The sequence below is a fragment of the Manis pentadactyla genome, chromosome X, assembly GCF_030020395.1.
Source record: "Manis pentadactyla isolate mManPen7 chromosome X, mManPen7.hap1, whole genome shotgun sequence".
NCBI classification, from domain to species: Eukaryota; Metazoa; Chordata; class Mammalia; order Pholidota; family Manidae; genus Manis; species Manis pentadactyla.
The window spans coordinates 60,137,216-60,158,796 of NC_080038.1; the positions used below are offsets into that span (position 1 = coordinate 60,137,216).

Genomic DNA, 21,581 nt, shown 5'->3' on the forward strand with positions numbered 1-21,581 from the left:
GAAGCACTGAACAACACAGTAGATCAGATGGACCTAATAGACATCTATAGAACTCTACATCCAAAAGAAACAGAATATACATTCTTCTCAACTGCACATGGAACATTCTCCAGAATAGACCACATACTAGGCCACAAAAAGAGCCTCAGGAAATTCCAAAAGATTGAAATCCTACCAAACAACTTTTCAGACCAAAAAGGCATACAACTAGAAATAAACTGTACAAGGAAAGCAAAAAGGCTCACAAATACATGGAGGCTTAACAACACGCTCCTAAATAATCAATGGATCAATGACCAAATCAAAATGGAGATCCAGCAATATATGGAAACAAATGACAACAACAACACTAAGCCCCAACTACTGTGGGACACAGCAAAAGCAGTCTTAAGAGGAAAGTATATAGCAATCCAAGCATATTTAAAAAAGGAAGAACAATCCCAAATGAATGGTATAATGTCACAATTATCGAAATTGGAAAAAGAAGAACAAATGAGGCCTAAGGTCAGCAGAAAGAGGGATATAATAAAGATCAGAGAAGATATAAATAAAATTGAGAAGAATAAAACAATAGCAAAAATCAATGAAACCAAGAGCTGGTTCATCGAGAAAATAAACAAACTTGATAAGCCTCTAGTCAGACTTAGTAAGAGGAAAAGAGAGTCAACAAAAATCAACAGTATCAGAAATGGGAAAGGAAATATCACGACGGACCCCACAGAAATACAAAGAATTATTAGAGAATATTATGAAAACCTATATGATAACAAGCTGGGAAACCTAGGAGAAATGGACAACTTCCTAGAAAAATACAACCTTCAAAGACTGACCCAGAAAGAAACAGAAAATCTAAACAGAACAATTACCAGGAACGAAATTGAAGCGGAAATCAAATAACGACCAAAGAACAAAACCCCCGGGCCAGATGGATTTACCTCGGAATTTTATCAGACATACAGGGAAGACATAATACCCATTCTCCTTAAAGTTTTAAAAAAAATAGAGGAGGAGGGGATACTCCCAAACTCATTCTATGAAGCTAACATCAACCTAATACCAAAACCAGGCAAAGACCCCACCAAAAAAGAAAACTACAGACCAATATCCCTCACGAACGTAGATGCAAAAATACTCAACAACATTTTAGCAAACCGAATTCAAAAATAAATCAAAAGGATCATACACCATGACCAAGTGGGATTCATCCCACGGATGCAAGGATGGTACAACATTCGAAAGTCCACCAACATCATCCACCACATCAACAAAAAGAAAGACAAAAACCACATGATCATCTCCATAGATGCTCAAAAAGCATTTGACAAAGTTCAACATCCATTCATGATAAAAACTCTCAGCAAAATGTGAATAGAGGGCAAGTACCTCAACATAATAAAGGCCATCTATGATAAACCCTCAGCCAACGTTATATTGAACAGCGAGAAGCTGAAAGCTTTTCCTCTGAGATCGGGAACTAGACAGGGATGACCACTCTCCCCACGGTTATTTAACATAGTACTGGAGGTCCTAGCCATGGCAATCAGACAAAAAAAAATACAAGGAATCCAGATTGGTAAAGAAGAAGTTAAACTGTCACTATTTGCAGATGATATGATACTGTACATTAAAAACCCTAAAGACTCCACTCCAAAACTACTAGAACTGATATTGGAATATCAAATTTGCAGGATACAAAATGAACACACAGAAATCTGTGGCTTTGCTATACACTAACAATAAAAAAACAGAAAGAGAAATCAGGAAAACAACTCCATTCACAATTGAATCAAAAAAAATAAAATACTTAGGAATAAACCTAACCAAAGAAGTGAAAGATTTATACTCTGAAAACTACAAGTCACTCTTAAGAGAAATTAAAGGGGACACTAACAGATGGAAACTCATCCCATGCTCGTGGCTAGGAAGAATTAATATCATCAAAATGGCCATCCTGCCCAAAGCAATATACAGATTTGATGCAATCCCTATGAAACTACCAGCAACATTCTTCAATGAACTGGAACAAATAATTCAAAAATTCATATGGAAACACCAAAAACCCTGAATAGCCAAAGCAATCCTGAGAAAGAAGAATAAAGTAGGGGGGATCTCACTCCCCAACTTCAAGCTCTACTATAAAGCCATAGTAATCAAGACAATTTGGTCCTGGCACAAGAACAGAGCCACAGACCAATGGAACAGACTAGAGAATCCAGACATTAACCCAGACATATATGGTCAATTAATATTTGATAAAGGAGCCATGGACATACAATGGCGAAATGACAGTCTCTTCAACAGATGTTGCTGGCAAAACTGGACAGCTACATGTCGGAGAATGAAACTGGACCATTGTCTAACCCCATACACAAAAGTAAACTCAAAATGGATCAAAGACCTGAATGTAAGTCATGAAACCATTAAACTCTTGGAAGATAACATAGGCAAAAACCTCTTACACATAAACATGAGTGACCTCTTCTTGAACATATCTCCCCGGGCAAGGAAAACAACAGCAAAAATGAACAAGTGGGACGTTATTAAGCTGAAAAGCTTCTGTACAGCAAAAGACACCATCAATAGAACAAAAAGGAACCCTACCGTATGGGAGAATATATTTGAAAATGACAGATACGATAAAGGCTTGACGTCCAGAATATATAAAGAGCTCACATGCCTCAACAAACAAAAAACAAATAACCCAATTAAAAAATGGGCAGAGTAACTGAACAGACAGTTCTCCAAAACAGAAATACAGATGGCCAACAGACACATGAAAAGATGCTCCACATCGCTAATTTCATAGAAATGCAAATTAAAACTACAATGAGGTATCACCTCACACCAGAAAGGATGGCTGCCATCCAAAAGACAAACAACAACAAATGTTGGCGAGGCTGAGGAGAAAGGGGAACCCTCCTACACTGCTGGTGGGAATGTAAATTAGTTCAACCATTGTGGAAAGCAGTATGGAGGTTCATCAAAATGCTCAAAACAGACTTACCATTTGACCCAGGAATTGCACTCCTAGGAATTTACCCTAAGAATGCAGCAATCAAGTATGAGAAAGACCAATGCACCCCTATGTTTATCGCAGCACTGTTTACAATAGCCAACAATTGGAAGCAACCTAAATGTCCATTGATAGATGAATGGATAAAGAAGATGTGGTACATATACACAATGGAATACTACTCAGCCATAAGAAAAGGGCAAAACCTACCATTTGCAGCAACATGGATGGAGCTGGAGGGTATTATGCTCAGTGAAACAAGCCAAGCGGAGAAAGAGAAATACCAAATGATTTCACTCATCTGTGGAATATAAGTACAAAGGAAAAACTGAAGGAACAAAACAGCAGCAGAATCACAGAACTCAAGAATGGACTAACAGGTACCACAGGGAAAGGGACTGGGGAGGATGGGTGAGTAGGGAGGGATAAGGGGGGAGAGAAGAAGGAGGGTATTAAGATTAGCATGCATGGTGGAGGTGGGAGAAAGGGGAGGGCTGTACAACACAGAAAAGGCAAGTAGCGGTTCTACAACATTTGCTATGCTGATGGACAGTGACTGTAAAGGGGTTTATAGGGGGGACCTGGTAAAAGGGGAGAGCCTAGTAAACATAATATTTGTCATGTAAGTGTAGATTAATGATACAAAAAAAAAAGGCAGTTCCTGTGTGGAGACCTCCAATGAGTTCTACACAAGGGTATAAAGGGCATATAAAAGTGTAGACAAAGGGTCTGTTTGTGTTTATACAGAGGATCAAAGCCTAATTGGGCTACCCCGAAAATGAACTAAGATAAGATATGAAAGAGAACTTCCAACATCAGCACTCTCGGGAAGACTCATGCCAGAAGATGATCATCAAAAATCCCCAACAAAGATCCACGCACTGCTACAGGTATAGATGCACTCATCCCACCAGTTCCTGGACTCGCCATGGGAATGAAGAAGGAGATATCTAAGCTGGCCGGTGCATACAGTAAAACAACAAATTTGACTGGATCTATAATATTGGAACTCAACCAAGAATCAGGAGAAGTGCAAATTGTAGCGCTCCAAAATCTTACAACTACAGACTATTTACTGTTAAAAGAACATATGGGATGTGAACAGTCCCCAGGGATGGGTTGTTTTAATTTGTCTGATTTCTCTCAGACTGTTCAAGTTCAGTTGGACAATATCCACCATATCATAGATAAGTTTTCACAAATGCCTAAGGTGCCTAAGTGGTTTTCTTTGTTTCACTAGAGATGACTGATAATTACAGGTATGCTTTGGTTATGTAACTATACTCCTATTATGTTAATGTGTGTGTGCGCAATTTAATTAGTAGTTTAAAACCTATACATGCTGAAGTTACTCTACAAGAAGATATGTCAAAGAAATAATCAATCTTCCCATGTTTTCTGCCGCCTGCTACTTCTATAGCTTTTCTTCTTCCTTCCTAATTACAACCCTTAAGTAGAATTCGTGCCTCATATCAAATTTACCGAGTATCATAATTCTTCCAAGTGGTAAAGATACCTCAAGACAAATGCTGGGCATAGAAGCCACAGGGCATAAATATGCAAAGAAGTAAAAAGCTAACCTTTTCAAACAATAAGGCTTGTCTCTCACTTACCAACTTTACATTTCCCTGTATGGCCCCAGAAGATGACTGGTTAGCCAGAGACGGGTAAGATTCCTCAAGGGAGGAACAACCTAAGACAGGCACAGTTGCAGGGGTCCATCAGGTGAGAAATTGGGGATCAACAGAGGTGAGGCTTAGAACCGCACCCCCCCCCATTCTGAGAGAAATCTTCTGCATACGTGGATGTTTTATTGCCCTTGTCTAGCTTGGATTAACACATAGTCTACAGGCACACACCTGATCATCTGCATTTGCTCTCTTACAACACTAAACTATGTTATCTACCTTTATCTTGTATGTACCTACCACTTCAGCATTTTATTAAAAATAACAATAATAAAGAGAGAAATGTGGTATCCACATATAAATCAAGTATAAAAATCAAATGAGTATTCATATTTGAACTGACTGTTTACAGTTCATAATGCATGAGCAAAACCAAAAGTTTCTGTGTTGACTGCCCTTGTACTGCTCACCATGTAACTTATTCACTATGTAAGAATTTGTTCTCCATGTAAGAACTTGTTCGTTATGCTTCAGAAGATTGGAGACTGACGAAAATTAGGCTTGGGGTGGATTAATGATAGTGCGTTGAGCATTGACTCCCCTATACACAATTTTGTTGTTGTTAACAACCATTTGATCAATAAATATGAGAGATGCCCTCCCAACAACAACAAAAAAAAGTACACACTTCCAATTGTAATATAAATAAGTAACTGGGATGTAATGTATAGCATAAGGAATATAGTCAAAATATTGTAACAACTTGGTATGGTGATAGCTGGTACCTAGAATTATCATGTATATAAATGTTGAATCACTGTGTTGTACACCTGAATCTAATGTAATGTAATACTGTGTGTCAACTACCCTTCAATAAAAAATAATTATCTACAAAAAAAGAATAGAAATCCTTAAAAATCATGCCCTAAGAGACCCTGTCTTAGAGATAGTTAAAAGGACATATTGACTACTTTAAAATATGAGCAGTCTATCAGATTTTATCTTAAGAAATCCTCTAGTGTATGCATGCAACTGTGTGTGTGTGTGTGTATGTGTCTGTATGTGGGTGTGTTCTCAAAGTCTCTACAAAGATAGGAAAAAACTGAGATAACAATAAATTTTTTGGCTGCATGGTCATCAATATCATATAATGTAATGTAATAAAGTATAGCATAACATAGCATAGCATAATCTGTAATATATAAGATCAGGGTCTTCTAGGTGAGTAAATCTCTTTTCAGTGTGTTAAATAAACTCATTTTGTCACTTTGGGGGTTGAGGGAAATTTTGGATGCCAGAGGAAAAAGCATTATCTAATTAAAGATATTTAAGCATTGCATAGAATGTGAAGTATAGGTTATTACAACCTTAGGCAACAGACATACTCCATTAAAAAAGGATTTTTTTTAATGATTTATATTTTAACACTTGTTACTTAAAGGAACCATATAGTAGAGACTTCTTAAAAGCAATACTCTCTTCCTCCAATTCATCCATATTTTTGAAAATTTCCTTTGTACTATGTGACAGACACTTGTAATAATTTAATAAATGATCTGAAGGAGTACCCTCACTTTCAGAAGGCCTGACATAATTAACGGAGATTTTTTATTTCCTCAATTGATTAGTATCTGGCCCAGTACAAACTTAGGCCAACGAGAACATATGAAGACATGGCTTCCTGTGATAGCAGTGGACTTGATTCTTTACACTAAGTCAACATAAACTCTTCTCTGAGACGCAGTTACAAATGCATTTCAACAAACGTAGCACACAAAGAACTGACCTGCTTAGCACCTGGCTTCTGTTCCATGGGCATCATGGTGAGCGTTTTGGTCTCTTTCTCATACCGGCAGTAGTATTTCACCCAGGATATTCCCAAAGCCCCTACAAAGATAGACAAAAGTAAGCTGACAGAATAAAAAATTTGGCTGCATGGTCAGTGCATCCCTAAGATGGAAACTGCATATAGTTTGCTCTTCTGGGTAATGCTCCATATCCAACTCAACCCTTCCCCAGAGCTCCAGCCCTACAGTGCCACCTGCTCACTGCACATAGGGAGATCCCAGTCCTCATCAACTGCTTTCCACATCTGTTCTGGCTTGCTCCAAACCACTTTCCTTGCCACGTTCCCTATAAATATTACCAATACACATCTTACTGTGTCTGACTGGAAGCATCTGTCATCTTCTGCTCCTCCTTCCCTATAACCTGCCCCACTAGGTTGGTGGTTGGGTTCTGACCATTCTCCTACATGTCTCTCCTTCAGCTGTCTCCTCCTCTCCACACCTTTAAGAACTGAATTAGTTCAGGACCCTATTGCTGACTTATTTTTTTTTTTACTGTGTTATGAGATATTTCAAACAAAACATAAATTTACTATTTCTCCAATTAATTATTTCCATGGGTTTATCTATGGTTTCCCCATCTCTAGTAACTCCTTTCTAGTCCATTCTTCACTATCTTTTTAGAGGAATATTTTAAGACATATATTTCTAGTCAGGTTATTTCTCTTATTACAAACCATCCCTGGCTTTCCCACTATCAAAAAATTCCTTAAGTTGGCCCACAAAGTTCCTCATAATGTGATATTTACCTTTCCCACTTTGTCTTTTGCCACCCTAATCTCTATGTTCTTATTTCATTGAATTACTTTCAGTTACCAAATAAATAGGTGGCCACATAATTTATAGCCCAAATTCAAGACGTATTTGGGTGTGAATGGGATTCTATTAATACTTATATCAGAATAACAAGTATAAATCAGGACTACTCTTGACAAACCAAGACCATACAAATAAACTACATCCTCACATACCTCTGTTCCTTTAGTCATGCAGTGGTATATACCTGGCATTTTCTTCCCCCTTTTCTTTACCTGTCAAACTCCTGCTCTTAATTCAGGTTCCAGTTCAAACTTCACTTCCTCAGTAAGGTCCTTAGATATATGCCCTAAATGCAGTCCTCAACACATTTCATTATAATTCTTGATATATTTCTCTGTCTTCCTCATCAGACTGTGAACTTCTAGAGGGCAAAAACCAGTGTTGATTCATTTTGTGTTTGTATCCCAGTGTACTGCATATTGTCTGGCAAAAAGGATCCTCAGTAAGCATGCATTCAACTGGGTACAGTGCCATACCCATGTAACAAATTAGAAAACTGGGGCATAGAAGGTTCACATGGCAAATTGATATTATAGCTGAAATTACAAACCCATTATTTTGTACCTCTTTTAAAATATAGCAGTGGTTCTCAACCAGGGGCAATTTTGCTTCTCAGGCGACATCTGGAAATGTCTAGAGACATTTTAGTTTATAACACTTGGGGAGTACTATTAGAATAAAGTGGGGAGAGGTCATAGATTCTGTTAAACACCCAGTAATGCAGAGGAACCTCTGGGTAGCCTCTTCTGCCTACTCCCCAGGTCGAATAATTCTGAGCAAGGACTAAAATCACAGGCTTTAGGGGTACTTGGTCACAGTTCATAAGCTAAATCAAGTAACAGATACATATTTTCATAATGTTATTTAGGAAGTAGGAAAGCTTGAATCCTCTGCAATATTCAGAGGCTAGATAAGTCAACCCATTTTTTTTGGTCAGCAATGAACAACTGTCTTCCGCACTGAAATTACAATGGTCATTTAGTGCTTTAAGAGCAACCATGTGATCCTAAGGCAGTGGAAGGTATAAGATATAGTGATAGGAGCATCGGTTTTCACATTTCATAGACAAGTTTACTCCTAGGCCTACAACTTGAATAGTTGGGTGATTTTCAAATAGTGATCTCTCTAAGACTCAGTGGCCTCAGGTGTAAAATGGGTATGATAGGGTGGTTTCAAAGATTAAAGAAGATAGTACATTTAAAGCATTTAGCATCATGATTGGCACCTAGTAGATGTAATAAATATTTTTATGCCTCCATTTCCCTGTGGCCCTTTTGCCTCAGTTAAAGTCATCACAAGGATTAAATGATTAAAAGTCCTCAATTTGAATTTCAAAGAAAACATTAAATCTTACCAAACCAGAACCTTTGTAAGACAAATTCTTAACCTCCCCCTACAATTTCTCCTTCCTTTTTATTTTCAGTATTCCCAGACTGCTGTCCAAAAATGTGTAGCTCTCAGGAGTCTGTGAAAAATACAGGTCCCCATAGTTTGGAAATGCCATATGGCAATAGGTGCCAATCTAATGAAACCCAGTGGATATCTCTGTATTCCTACACACATTTCTCTTGCGTATAGAGATAGCCTTCAATGGTTGGCTGTCCTGGAAGTTTGCATGTCTGGGGAGCTTCTTTCATCCTTCTCTTAAGTTCTTCCATCTCTTCCCGAGTACTGGAGAAATGATTTCTTGTCTGTCAAGACATTGTCATGATAATCATTAGCATCATCACCATCATCATGAATAAACACTTATTGATCAGAGACCTAGTGCAGTTTTCTGGGCTTGTATATGTGCTACAACACAGCAAAAAACAAATGTTGAATGGCACAGTGACTAGAAAAAAATTTTATGGATTTAATAATACTAAAGACTAAAAAGGAAAAAAAATAGTAGTACACACAAAAAACAAATCTGGGAGACTTTTTTCTAATGGGAATCACATTAAGTCTCCAATAAATAAGGGCTTTTAGAATCTTAAGCACCAGACTGACTCCCACTTTACAAAAAAGGATACTGGAAAAAAGGTTCACAGGGATATTATCATAGTAGCTTTTAAGTTCTGCCTCAAGTAAAGTTACTGCCTACTTGCCTCTGAATCAAATTCTGGCCACTGGGATAAAATACATGAGAGGGTACTCTCTTTGAAGATAGGTCAACAGGAAAGTTATGTTTTCATACTCATGAATGACAAAAAACTAACAGTAAGAAGTAATATATTTAAAACTACACAACTAAAACACAATGACAAGACACAATTTGAAATGTGGGTATGAAAATTATTAAAGACAGGTCCTTAGTGTTCAGTCTCAAGATTGTGATATAATGTCAGTGAAAAGGTTATCTAGGTTGCCCTATCTTGTTATAAGCCCACTCCACTGATTAGTCTGTAAATGAGTTTGCTAAAGATATATATATGTATATATATAAAGCCTTGCTGTTAAACTCACACTTGTCAAGTTATATTTAGAGGAAGATTCATGTGACTATCTGGTTACAGGAATATTTCATAAAGCAACAGAAGATAGTGGCTGTCACATTCTGAGCATGCCCAGAAGAAAAGAGAGTACCCAGAAAGAAAAACAACAAAGTCTGTAAGTCAGGATACTTCTAAACAACCAAGTACATTTACTTCTACTGCAACTTACCAACCTTTTTCATTAAAAATACATCTACAAATTTCATACAATGTAACAATTAGTCCAAAGTTACTACTCAGTAATACCTTCTCTGACTGTGCAGTCAATTGTCTACTCTCTGTGTTTCCCAAAAATTTTTGGTCATAACTCTATTGTAGCACGTATCATAAGGATTTATAATTTATCTGTGCTCATGTCTCTCTCCTCTAAGAACTGTATGTTCCTTGAAGACAGAATAACTAACATGTCAAATTATGGTATTGACAATGTCTTTCACAATGTGTAACACAGAGTATATGCTCATTATTTCAATCAGCATTCATGAAATGTGAGTTAAATAAATAAATGAGAAAAAGAATATGTATGATAAGGATATAAGGTCTATAAGAACCAGCATGAGAAAGAAGGTGGAGAAAACCTTTAAAAATAATTTATTTAACTCTAGGAGCAAATAGTGAGAAAAGGAAGAGAGGGTAAAATGGGCATTCATGGTAAATAAACCTACAATGAGAGTGTCTTGACTGACTAGTAGGGAAGCAGCTTAAGACCTGGGCTCAAGCAAGCCCAGAGCTGGGTTCTGATCTGGGAGAGAAGCAGCAAATTAGCAACACTTAATAAATATTGTATAGCTAGAGTTGTCAGTGGTGGAAGGGTGGGTCTGAACAACAGCCAGCCTCAAAGACTGGGAAAAACTGCAAGAGCAATAGTCCAGTACACTAAAATATTTGTGATACATACCAGTATGTCCTGACAAATCGGCTAAGATGCAATAACCAAGACTTAAAGGTCAAGATCACTGGGGCTTACATCTGACAGAATGCAGAGACAGGTAAAGAAACCAACATGCAAACTCACATTCTGCAAACTGAGCTGGAGCTGCTGTTTATATGGGAGGAAATCCTGTGTGAGCTCCACCGTCAAGCTGCTGGAAATGAAGAGGCTATGAAGAAAGGCCAAGACCTAGGGAAAATGTGTAAAAATAACTTTGTCACGAGCACCTTCTCATTAATCAAATAAATGAAACAGAAGCACAGAAAAGAAACTCCACACAGTGTTTACTCAATTTAGTGTTAAAAGCAGTCATGCAAACAAAAACAGGTACAAACATAGCTATTCTTTTATTAGGGTAAACAATTAAGCTGGACTCACTTCCGGAAAATAAGAACTACCAAAAAATTTATTCATTCACATCTTTTTCAGATAGCATATAAAACTATTTAAAATTTGGACAGTATAGGAATAGACTGTGTCTTTTCTCTCTGTATCCTCAGAGAGAATAGGCAAATATGTGGATACATGAATGAAGTGAGATTCTATACCTTAATGAAGACTGTCATAATGCTAAAGGATTCAAGTAGTCTGAAACCATTTTTAAATTAGAAACGTTTTGTGGGGGCATTGCAGAAGACATACAAATGATTGATAATTTTTTTTAATGTTCAACCCCCATTAAAAATCAAATGCACATAAATAGAAACAAAAGAAAATATTTTTCATCTATCGAATACAAACATTTTAGGAATAACACTAAGTGCTGGCAGTAGTAAACTGTAATAGGAAGTAGTAAAAATTGTCACCCATTTTCGAAAGTAAACAGGTGAACATGTATAAATATGCATACACACACCATATGTATATGCATGCACAAACTGTATATATGTGTATATGTACATATACATACATAAAAAGTATGTACATGCACACATGTATATACTATATACTTGTGTTTATATATGTGTACACTTATATATAAATATATATGGGTGTGTGTACCACACACACTCATATACACAATTGTCTATTTCTCCCCCAAGTTTTCCCATCTCAGGAATAACACACCACTGTCCAATCAAGCCAAAAAGTAAAGAATCATCCCTGATTTCCTTTCATTCACATCTCAATCCAATCCATGAGTAATTCCTATCAGTTTTGCCTCCAAAATACCTCTATAATCCAGGTATTCTTATTCTGTTTCCATTACCATTACCCTAACTGAAACCAATATCTTCTCTTGCCTAGACTACTGCACTAGGCTCCTAATGGATTTCCTCATTGCCACTGTTGGCCACTTCAAACCATTTTCCACACAACAGAATCAGCTCATGCCATATCCTGTTTAACACTCATCAGTAGTTTTCCACTACACTCAGACTAAAATCCAAACACCTTTCCATGCCTACATGTCTATGCCTTTCTGTATGACATTATTTCTTTTCACTCTCCTTTTCTCTCAACAGTATGTAAAGATATTCTTTTCATTCCTTGAGCACACCATTCTTTCCTAATTTAAAGACTGTGCACATGTGATTTTCTGTGCCTGAAATGTTCTTTCCCCATTATTTATATATCATCTTCTCTTTCTTTCTATCATGTCTTAAATGACACTTTCAGAGGGCCTCCTTGACTACTAGCTGTCCATTCTTACCTTTGTTTTAGCCATTATCACAATTTACAAAAAGTTTTTATATGTTTCCTTCTTTCCCTTTATCTACCCCATGAGAGCATAGTCTTCATAAAGACAGAAACTGAGTCTCTCTTGTTCATTATAGGATACCCAGTGCTTAGTATAGCACCTGGGACATATCAGAAGCTCAATAAATGTTTACTGGATAAATGAATAAATACTTTTTTGCACATATACACATACAAATGTATATAAATGTGAGCAAAGATACATATGTACATAGACACACATGCACATGTGCAAAATATATATATACATGTGTATACATACATGCACACATGAACACACACACATCTATAAATACACATGCACACATAGATAAAGAAATACATACACAGAGAATTTGGGAGAAAAAAATGCCACAGTATTAACAGTGATTATCTCTGTATGGGGGATTTGTTGGTTTTGTTTTGTTTTCCTATAATTTTTTCTACCTTTCTGCAATAAGAATACATTGTTTTTAATAATAAAAAAGTTGATAGGTTTCAACATAGTAGTCAAATCAAAGCACATCACCTTTTATAACAAATTAAGGAGATTTAAGTTGAAAAATAAAATAAGAGAAATAAAAACAGTAGAATGTGAAGTCATTGAGCAGAAGTGACATGATTTCCTAGCACAGTGCCTAGTATATATGGGTACTTTCAGTAGCTTTATGAAAGCATGAGAGGAAGGAAGAGAGACTGATGAGGTAAAAGGAAGAGTGACTGAGGAATCAAAGGAGAGGAGAAAGGAGAGAGGTAGAAAGAGAAAGAAAAAATCATAGTTAAAGAGAGAAAATGGGGAAAGAGTTACAGATGGGAGAAGGGTGAGGAAGAGAGAAAGAGAGAAATTTAGTGAGAGAGCAAGAACACAAGCCAATGTGTCTACATTTTTGGCATTCATTACTAAGCAATGACTATCCCTTGAGATTCCAATGTTATGACCAAAGTATGCCACATATACTTGGCATTTGGTAAATATTTTTAAGCCATTCATTAACAGATAAAACTTACTGGCTCCACAATGTTGAACTTCTTGGACTCCTGAACTTCCTGGATTTGATAAACATAATCAAGGGAGGACTCAAAGAAATTGTGCCTCTCCTTGTCCACCTGGAGGTCTGCCTGTAGATGAAGGGCAACAAATGTTACAAATTGGCAGCGTCATTCATGCAAGTCAGTGCAAATGTACTAAACAGAATACTGGAGCGATAGGATAATTTAGCTACCTATTAGTGACCGTACCTTTTTGTTATAGAGACAGGGAAGAAGATGCCATTAGATAAAAAGTGACTGATGTAAGACTTCCTGTTTCTAGTCCAACAAATAAAAAGCTTGGAAGTTATCACACCTGTCCCCACACAAGAGAAAAACTGAAGTTAAAAATCAACAACTCCCCTTAGATCCAACAGAGAGCTGAAGTCAGAGGGAAAATAGCTGCCTCGAAAACTGGGCAGATGGTGCAAAATGAAGAATCACATCTTATCAGGGGAGCAGAAGCCGAGAAGCAGAAACCTTTTGTTGCACCCAATATCAGACCTATATAAGAAAAAGTCTCTAAGTAAATCCAAAGACAGCAAAGCAAAAGTGAAGACAAAAACAAAGACAACAGAGGAAATTTAAGCCCCTAAAACAAAAGGTACAGCAAACTAATAACAGCCTAACTCCTGAAAGATAAACATAAAACCTCACACTAAAGGCCAATTAACCCCAGAATATCATGTCTCGCTTTCAAGAAAATATTACAAGAGATGTAAAAAGGCAAACACATGATGCAGAGAGAGATCAAAGAATCTCCAGGAATGAAAAAATATTACAAGAACTGTGTGACTAATCCAAACAGAACAATATCTGCATTATAGGGGTACCAGAAGAAGATGAAGAGAGAAAAAGGGATAGAAAATGGCTATGAAGAAATAACTGCTGAAAACATCTGCAAACTAGGGGAGGAAATAGTCTCTCAGGCCATGGAAGCCCACAGAACTCCCAACAAAAGGGACTCAAGGAGGACAACACCAAGACACATAATAATTAAAATGGCAAAGATCAAGGAAAAGGACAGAATACTAAAGGCAGCCAGAGAGGGAAAAAAGGTCAGTTCACCTACAAAGGAAAACCCATCAGGCTATCATCAGACTTCTCAGCAGAAACCTTACAGGCCAGAAAAGAATGGCATGATATATTTAATACAATGAAACAGAAGGGCTTTGAACCAAGATTATAGTATCCAGCACGATAATCATTTAAATACTAAGGAGAGATTAAACAATTCCCAGAAAAGCAAAAGTTGAGGGAACTTGCCTCACAAAAACCACATCTACAGGGTATTTTAGAGGGACATATCTAGATGGAAGCACTCCTACAGCTAAATAGATGTCACCAGAGAAAATAAAATCACAGCAAAGAAAGCAGACCAACCAAATACTAATTAAAGTCAAAAAATAAAATCAACCACCCACAAAAGCAGTTAAAGGAAACACAAAGAACACAGAATAAGACACCCAACATATAAAGAATGGAGGAGGAGGAATAAGAAGGGAGAGAAATAAAAAATCATCAGACTGTGTTTATAACAGCTCAATAAGTGAGATAAGTAAGACAGTAAGATAGAAAAGAAGCTAAGCTTGAACCTTTGGTAACCACGAATCTAAAGCTTGCAATGGCAATAAGTAAATATCTTTCAATAACAACCCTAAATGTAAATGGACTGAATGTACCAATCAAAAGACACAGAGTAATAGAATGGATAAAAAAGCAAGACCCATCTATATGCTGCTTAAAGAGACTCACCTCAAACCCTCAAATGCAAAGACATACACTGACTAAAAGTCAAGGGATAGAAAAACATATTTCATGCAAACAACAGGGAGAAAAAACCAGCAGTTGTAGTAGTAAAATCAGACAAAACAGACTTCAAAACAAAAAAAGTAACAAGAGATAAAGAAGGACATTACATAATGATAAAGGGCTGAGTCTAACAAGAGGATATAACCAACATAAATATATATGCACCCAATACAGGAGCACCAACATATATGAAACAAATACTAACAGAATTAAAGGAGGAAAAAGAATGCAATGCATTCATTCTAGGAGACTTCAACACACCACTCACCAAACAGAACAGATCCACAAGACAGAAAATAAGTAAGGACACAGAGGCACTAAACAACACACTAGAACACATGGACCTAATAGACATCAATAGAACGCTACATCCAAAGCAACAGGATACACATTCTTCTCAAATGTGCATGGAACATTCTCCAGAATAGACCACATACTAGGCCACAAAAAGAGCCTAAGTAAATTCAAAAAGATTGAAACTCTACCAACCAACTTCTCAGACAACAAAGGTATAAAACTAGAAATAAATTGTACAAAGAAAGCAAAAAGGCTCACAAACACATGGAGGCTTAGCAACATATTCCTAAATAATCAATGGATCAACAGCCAAATTAAAATGGAGATCAAGTAATATATGGAAACAAAGGACAACAACAACACAAAGACCCAACTTCTGTGGGACACAGCAAAAGCAGTCTTAAGAGGAAAGTATATAGCAATCCAGGCATATTCAAAGAAGGAAGAAAAATCACAAATGAATACTCTAAAGTCACAATTACCAAAATTGGAAAAAGAAGAACAAATGCGGCCAAAAGTCAGCAGAAGAAGGGACATAATAAAGATCAGAGGAGAAATAAATAAAATTTAGAAGAGTAAAACAATAGAAAAAAATCAATGAAACCAAGAGCTGGTTCTTTGAGAAAATAAACAAACTAGATAAGCCTCTAGCCAGACTTACTAAAAGAAAAAGAGAATCAACACACATCAACAGAATCAGAAATGAGAAAGGAAAAATCACGAAGGACCACACAGAAATAAAAAAGAATTATTAGAGAATACTATGAAAACCTATATGCTAACAAGCTGGAAAACCTAGAAGAAATGGACAACTTCCTAGAAAATTACAACCTTCCAAGACTGACCAAAGAAGAAACAGAAAATCTAAACAGGCCAATTACCAACAACGAAATTGAAGCAGTAATCAAAAAACTACTCAAGAGAAAAACCCCAAGGCCAAATGGATTTTTCTCAAAATTTTACCAGACATACAGAGAAGACATAACACCCATTCTCCTTAAAGTTTTCCAAAAAATAGAAGAGGAGGGAATACTCCCAAACTCATTCTATCAAGCCTGCATCACCCTAATACCAAAACCATTCAAAGACTCCACCAAAAAACAAAATTACAGACCAATATCCCTGATGAACGTAGATGAAAAAATACTCAACAAAATATTAGCAAACCGAATTCAAAAATACATCAAGAGGATCATACACCATGACCAAGTGGGATTCATCTCAGGGATGCAAGGTAGTACAACATTCGAAAATCCATCAACATCATCCACCACATCAACAAAAAGAAGGGCAAAAACCACATGTTCATCTCCATAGATGCTGAAAAAGCATTCAACAAAATTCAACATCCATTAATGATAAAAACTTTCAACAAAATGTTTATAGAGTGCAAGAACTTCAACATAATAAAAGCCATATATGATAAACCCACAGCTAACATCATACTGAACAGCAAGAAGCTTAAAGCTTTTCCTTGGAGATCGGGAACAAGACAGAGATGCCCACTCTCGCAACTGTTACTCAACATACTACTGGAGGTCCTAGCCATGGCAATCAGACAAAACAAAGAAATACAAGGAATCCAGATTGGTAAAGAAGAGGTCAAACTGTCATTATTTGCAGATGACATGATATTGTATATAAAAAACCCGAAAGACTCCACTCCAAAACTACTAGAACTGATGTCGGAATAAAGCAAAGTTGCAGGATACAAAATTAACACACAGAAATCTGTACCTTCCCTAAACACTAACAATGGACCAATATAAAGACAAATCAGGAAAACAATTCCATCCACAATTGCATCAAAAAGAATAAAATACCTAGGAGTAAACCTAACTGAAGAAGTGAAAGACCTATACCCTGAAAACTACAAGTCACTCTTATGAGAAATTAAAGGGGACACTAACAGATGGAAACTCATCCCATGCTCGTGGCTAGGAAGAATTAATATCGTCAAAATGGCCATCCTGCCCAAAGCAATATACAGATTTGATGCAATCCCTATCAAATTATCAGCAACATTCTTCAATGAACTGGAACAAATAATTCAAAAATTCATATGGAAACACCAAAAACCATGAATAGCCAAACCAATCCTGAGAAAGAAGAATAAAGTAGGGGGGATCTCACTCCCCAACTTCAAGCTCTACTATAAAGCCATAGTAATCAAGACAATTTGGTCCTGGCACAAGAACAGAGCCACAGACCAATGGAACAGACTAGAGAATCCAGACATTAACCCAGACATATATGGTCAATTAATATTTGATAAAGGAGCCATGGACATACAATGGCGAAATGACAGTCTCTTCAACAGATGGTGCTGGCAAAACTGGACAGCTACATGTCGGAGAATGAAACTGGAAAATTGTCTAACCCCATATACAAAAGTAAACTCAAAATGGATCAAAGACCTGAATGTAAGTCATGAAACCATTAAACTCTTGGAAGAAAACATAGGCAAAAACCTCTTACACATAAACATGAGTGACCTCTTCTTGAACATATCTCCCCGGGCAAGGAAAACAACAGCAAAAATGAACAAGTGGGACTATATTAAGCTGAAAAGCTTCTGTACAGCAAAAGACACCATCAATAGAACAAAAAGGAACCCTACAGTGTGGGAGCATATTTTTGAAAATGACAGATCCGATAAAGGCTTGATGTCCAACATATATAAGGAGCTCACCCACCTCAAAAAACAAAAAACAAACAATCCACTTATAAAATGGGCAGAGGAACTGAACAGACAGTTCTCCAAAAAAGAAATACAGATGGCCAACAGACACATGATAAGATGTTCCACATCGCTAATTATCAGAGAAATGCAAATTAAAACTACAATGAGATATCACCTCACGCCAGTAAGGATGGCTACCCTCCAAAAGACAAACAACAACAAATGTTGGCAAGCCTGTGGAGAAAGGGGAACTCTCCTACACTGCTGGTGGCAATGTAAGTTAGTTCAACCATTGTGGAAAGCAGTATGGAGGTTCCTCAAAATGCTCAAAATAAACTTACCATTTGACCAAAGAATTCCACTCCTAGGAATTTACCCTAAGAACGCAGCACTCAAGTTTGAAAAAGACAGATGCACCCCTATGTTTGTCGCAGCACTATTTACAATAGCCAAGAATTGGAAGCAACCTAAGTGTTCATCAGTAGATGATTGGATAAAGAAAATGTGGTACATATACATAGTGGAATATCACTGAGCCATAAGAAGAAAACAAATCCTACCATTTGCAGCAACATGGATGGAGCTAGAAGGTATTATGCTCAGTGAAATAAGCCAAGCAAAGAAAGAGAAATACCAAATGATTTCACTCATCTGTGGAGTATAAGAACAAAGGAAAAACTGAAAGAAGAAAACAGAATCACAGAACCCAAGAATGGACTAAAAGGTACCAAAGGGAAAGGGACTGGGGAGGATGGGTGGGTAGGGAGCGATAAAAGGGGGGAGACAAAGAGGGGTATTAAGATTAGCATGCATAAAGGGGGGGTGGGAGAAAGGGGAGGGCTGTACAACACAGAGAAGACAAGTACTGGTTCTACAGCATTTTGCTATGCTTGTGGACAGTGACTGTAAAGGGGTATATAGGGGGGATCTGGTATAGGGGAGAGCCTAGTAAACATAATATTCTTCATGTAATTGTAGATTAATGATAACCAAAAAAAAAAAAAAGAATGGGGGATTACTCCCTGATAGGATAAAACTAACTGTAAATCAACGATTAATGCATGCTTTAAATATCCTTAATTTTGATCATTTAAAGGGTGTTAGATGATCAGCTATGGAAGTACATTTTTCTGATAATATTCCTATCTCTTAAAAAAAAAAAAAGCAAGCAGTATGGAGGTACATCAAAATGCTCAAAACAGACTTACCATTTGACCCAGGAATTCCACTCCTAGGAATTTACCCTAAGAACGCAGCAATCAAGTTTGAGAAAGACAGATGCACCCCTATGTTTATCGCAGCACTATTTACAATAGCCAAGAATTGGAAGCAACCTAAATGTCCATCAATAGATGAATGGATAAAGAAGATGTGGTACATATACACAATGGAATACTACTCAGCCATAAGAAAAGGGCAAATCCAATCATTTGCAGCAACATGGATGGAGCTGGAGGGTATTATGCTCAGTGAAACAAGCCAAGCGGAGAAAGAGAAATACCAAATGATTTCACTTATCTGTGGAATATAAGAACAAAGGAAAAGCTGAAGGAACAAAACAGCAGCAGAATCACAGAACTCAAGAATGGACTAACAGGTACCAAAGGGAAAGGGACTGCGGAGGATGGGTGGGTAGGGAGGGATAAGGGGGGGAGAAGTAGGGGGGTATTAAGATTAACATGCATGGGGGGGTAGGAGAAAAGGGAGGGCTGTACAACACAGAGAAGGCAAGTAGTGACTCTACAACATTTTGCTATGCTGATGGACAGTGACTGTAAAGGGGTTTATAGGGGAGACCTGGTATAGGGGAGAGCCTAGTAAACATAATATTCGTCATGTAAGTGAAGATTAGTGATACCAGAAACAAAGCAAAAAAAAAAAAAAAAGGGGCAGTTCCTGTGTGGTAACCTCCAACGAGTTCTACACAAGGGTATAAAGGGCATATAAAAGTGTAGGCAAAGGGTCTGTTTGTGTTTATACAGAGGATCAAAGCCTAATTGGGCTACCCCAAAAATGAACTAAGATACGATATGAAAAAGAACTTCCAACATCTGCACTCTCTGGAAGACTCATGCCAGAAGATGATCATCAAAAAACCCCAACAAAGATCCACGCACTGCTGCAGCTGTAGATGCACTCATCCCACCAGTTCCTGGACTTGCCATGGGAATGAGGAAGGAGATATCTAAGCTGGCCTGTGCATACAGTAAAACAACAAATTTGACTGGATCTATACTGTTGGAACTCAACCAAGAATTTGGAGAAGTGCAAATTGTAGCGCTCCAAAGTCTTACAACTACAGACTATTTACTGTTAAAAGAACATATGGCATGTGAACAGTCCCCAGGAATGGGTTGTTTTAATTTGTCTGATTTCTCTCAGACTGTTCAAGTTCAGTTGGACAATATCCACCATATCATAGATAAGTTTTCACAAATGCCTAAGGTGCCTAACTGGTTTTCTTGGTTTCACTGGAGATGGCTGGTAATTACAGATATGCTTTGGTTATGTAACTATACTCCTATTATGTTAATGTGTGTGCGCAATTTAAGTAGTAGCTTAAAACCTATATATGCTGAAGTTACTCTACAAGAAGATATGTCAAAGAAATAATCAATCTTCCCATGTTTTCTCCCGCCTGCTACTTCTATAGCTTTTCTTCTTCCTTCCTAATTACAACCCTTAAATAGAATTCGTGCCTCATATCAAATTTACCGAGTATCATAATTCTTCCAAGTGGTAAAGATACCTCAAGACAAATGCTGGGCATAGAAGCCACAGGACATAAATATGCAAAGAAGTAAAAAGCTAACCTTTTCAAACAATAAGGCTCCCCTCTCACTTACCAACTTCACATTTCCCTGTATGGCCCCGGAAGATGACTGGTTAGCCAGAGACGGGTAAGATTCCTCAAGGGAGGAACAACCTAAGACAGGCACAGTCGCAGGGGGGCCATCAGGTGAGAAATTGGGGATCAGCAGAGGTGAGGCTTAGAACCTCACCCCCCCTGTTCTGAGAGAAATCTTCTGCATACGTGGATGTTTTATTGCCCTGGTCTAGCTTGGATTAATACTTAGCCTATAGGCACACACCTGATCATCTACATTTGCTTTCTTACAGCACTAAATTATGTTTTCCACCTTTATCTTGCATCTACCTACCACTTCAGCATTTTATTAAAAATAATAATAATAATAAGGGAGAAATGTGGGATTCACATATAAATCACATATAAAAATCAAACGAATATTCATATCTGACCTGATTGTTTGTAGTTCATAATGCGTGATCAAAACTGAAAGTTTCTGTGATGACTGCCATTGTACTGTTCACCATGTAAGAACTTATTCACTTTGTAAGAATTT

General features: G+C 37.2%; 1 protein-coding gene across 4 annotated transcripts in view; it reads right to left on the bottom strand.

Moving 5' to 3' along the window:
• The window catches only part of OPHN1 (oligophrenin 1), a 634,131-nt gene that overhangs the window by 420,160 nt on the left and 192,390 nt on the right, over nt 1-21,581 (bottom strand). For all 4 annotated transcript variants that reach the window (XM_057495710.1, XM_057495709.1, XM_057495712.1 and 1 more), the window contains 4 exons: nt 13,404-13,514; nt 10,800-10,904; nt 8,869-8,998; nt 6,428-6,528 (listed from right to left, as the gene is read on the bottom strand). In XM_057495710.1, coding sequence (XP_057351693.1) covers nt 6,428-6,528; nt 8,869-8,998; nt 10,800-10,904; nt 13,404-13,514 — 447 coding nt within the window. The remainder of the gene's footprint in view (nt 1-6,427; nt 6,529-8,868; nt 8,999-10,799; nt 10,905-13,403; nt 13,515-21,581) is intronic.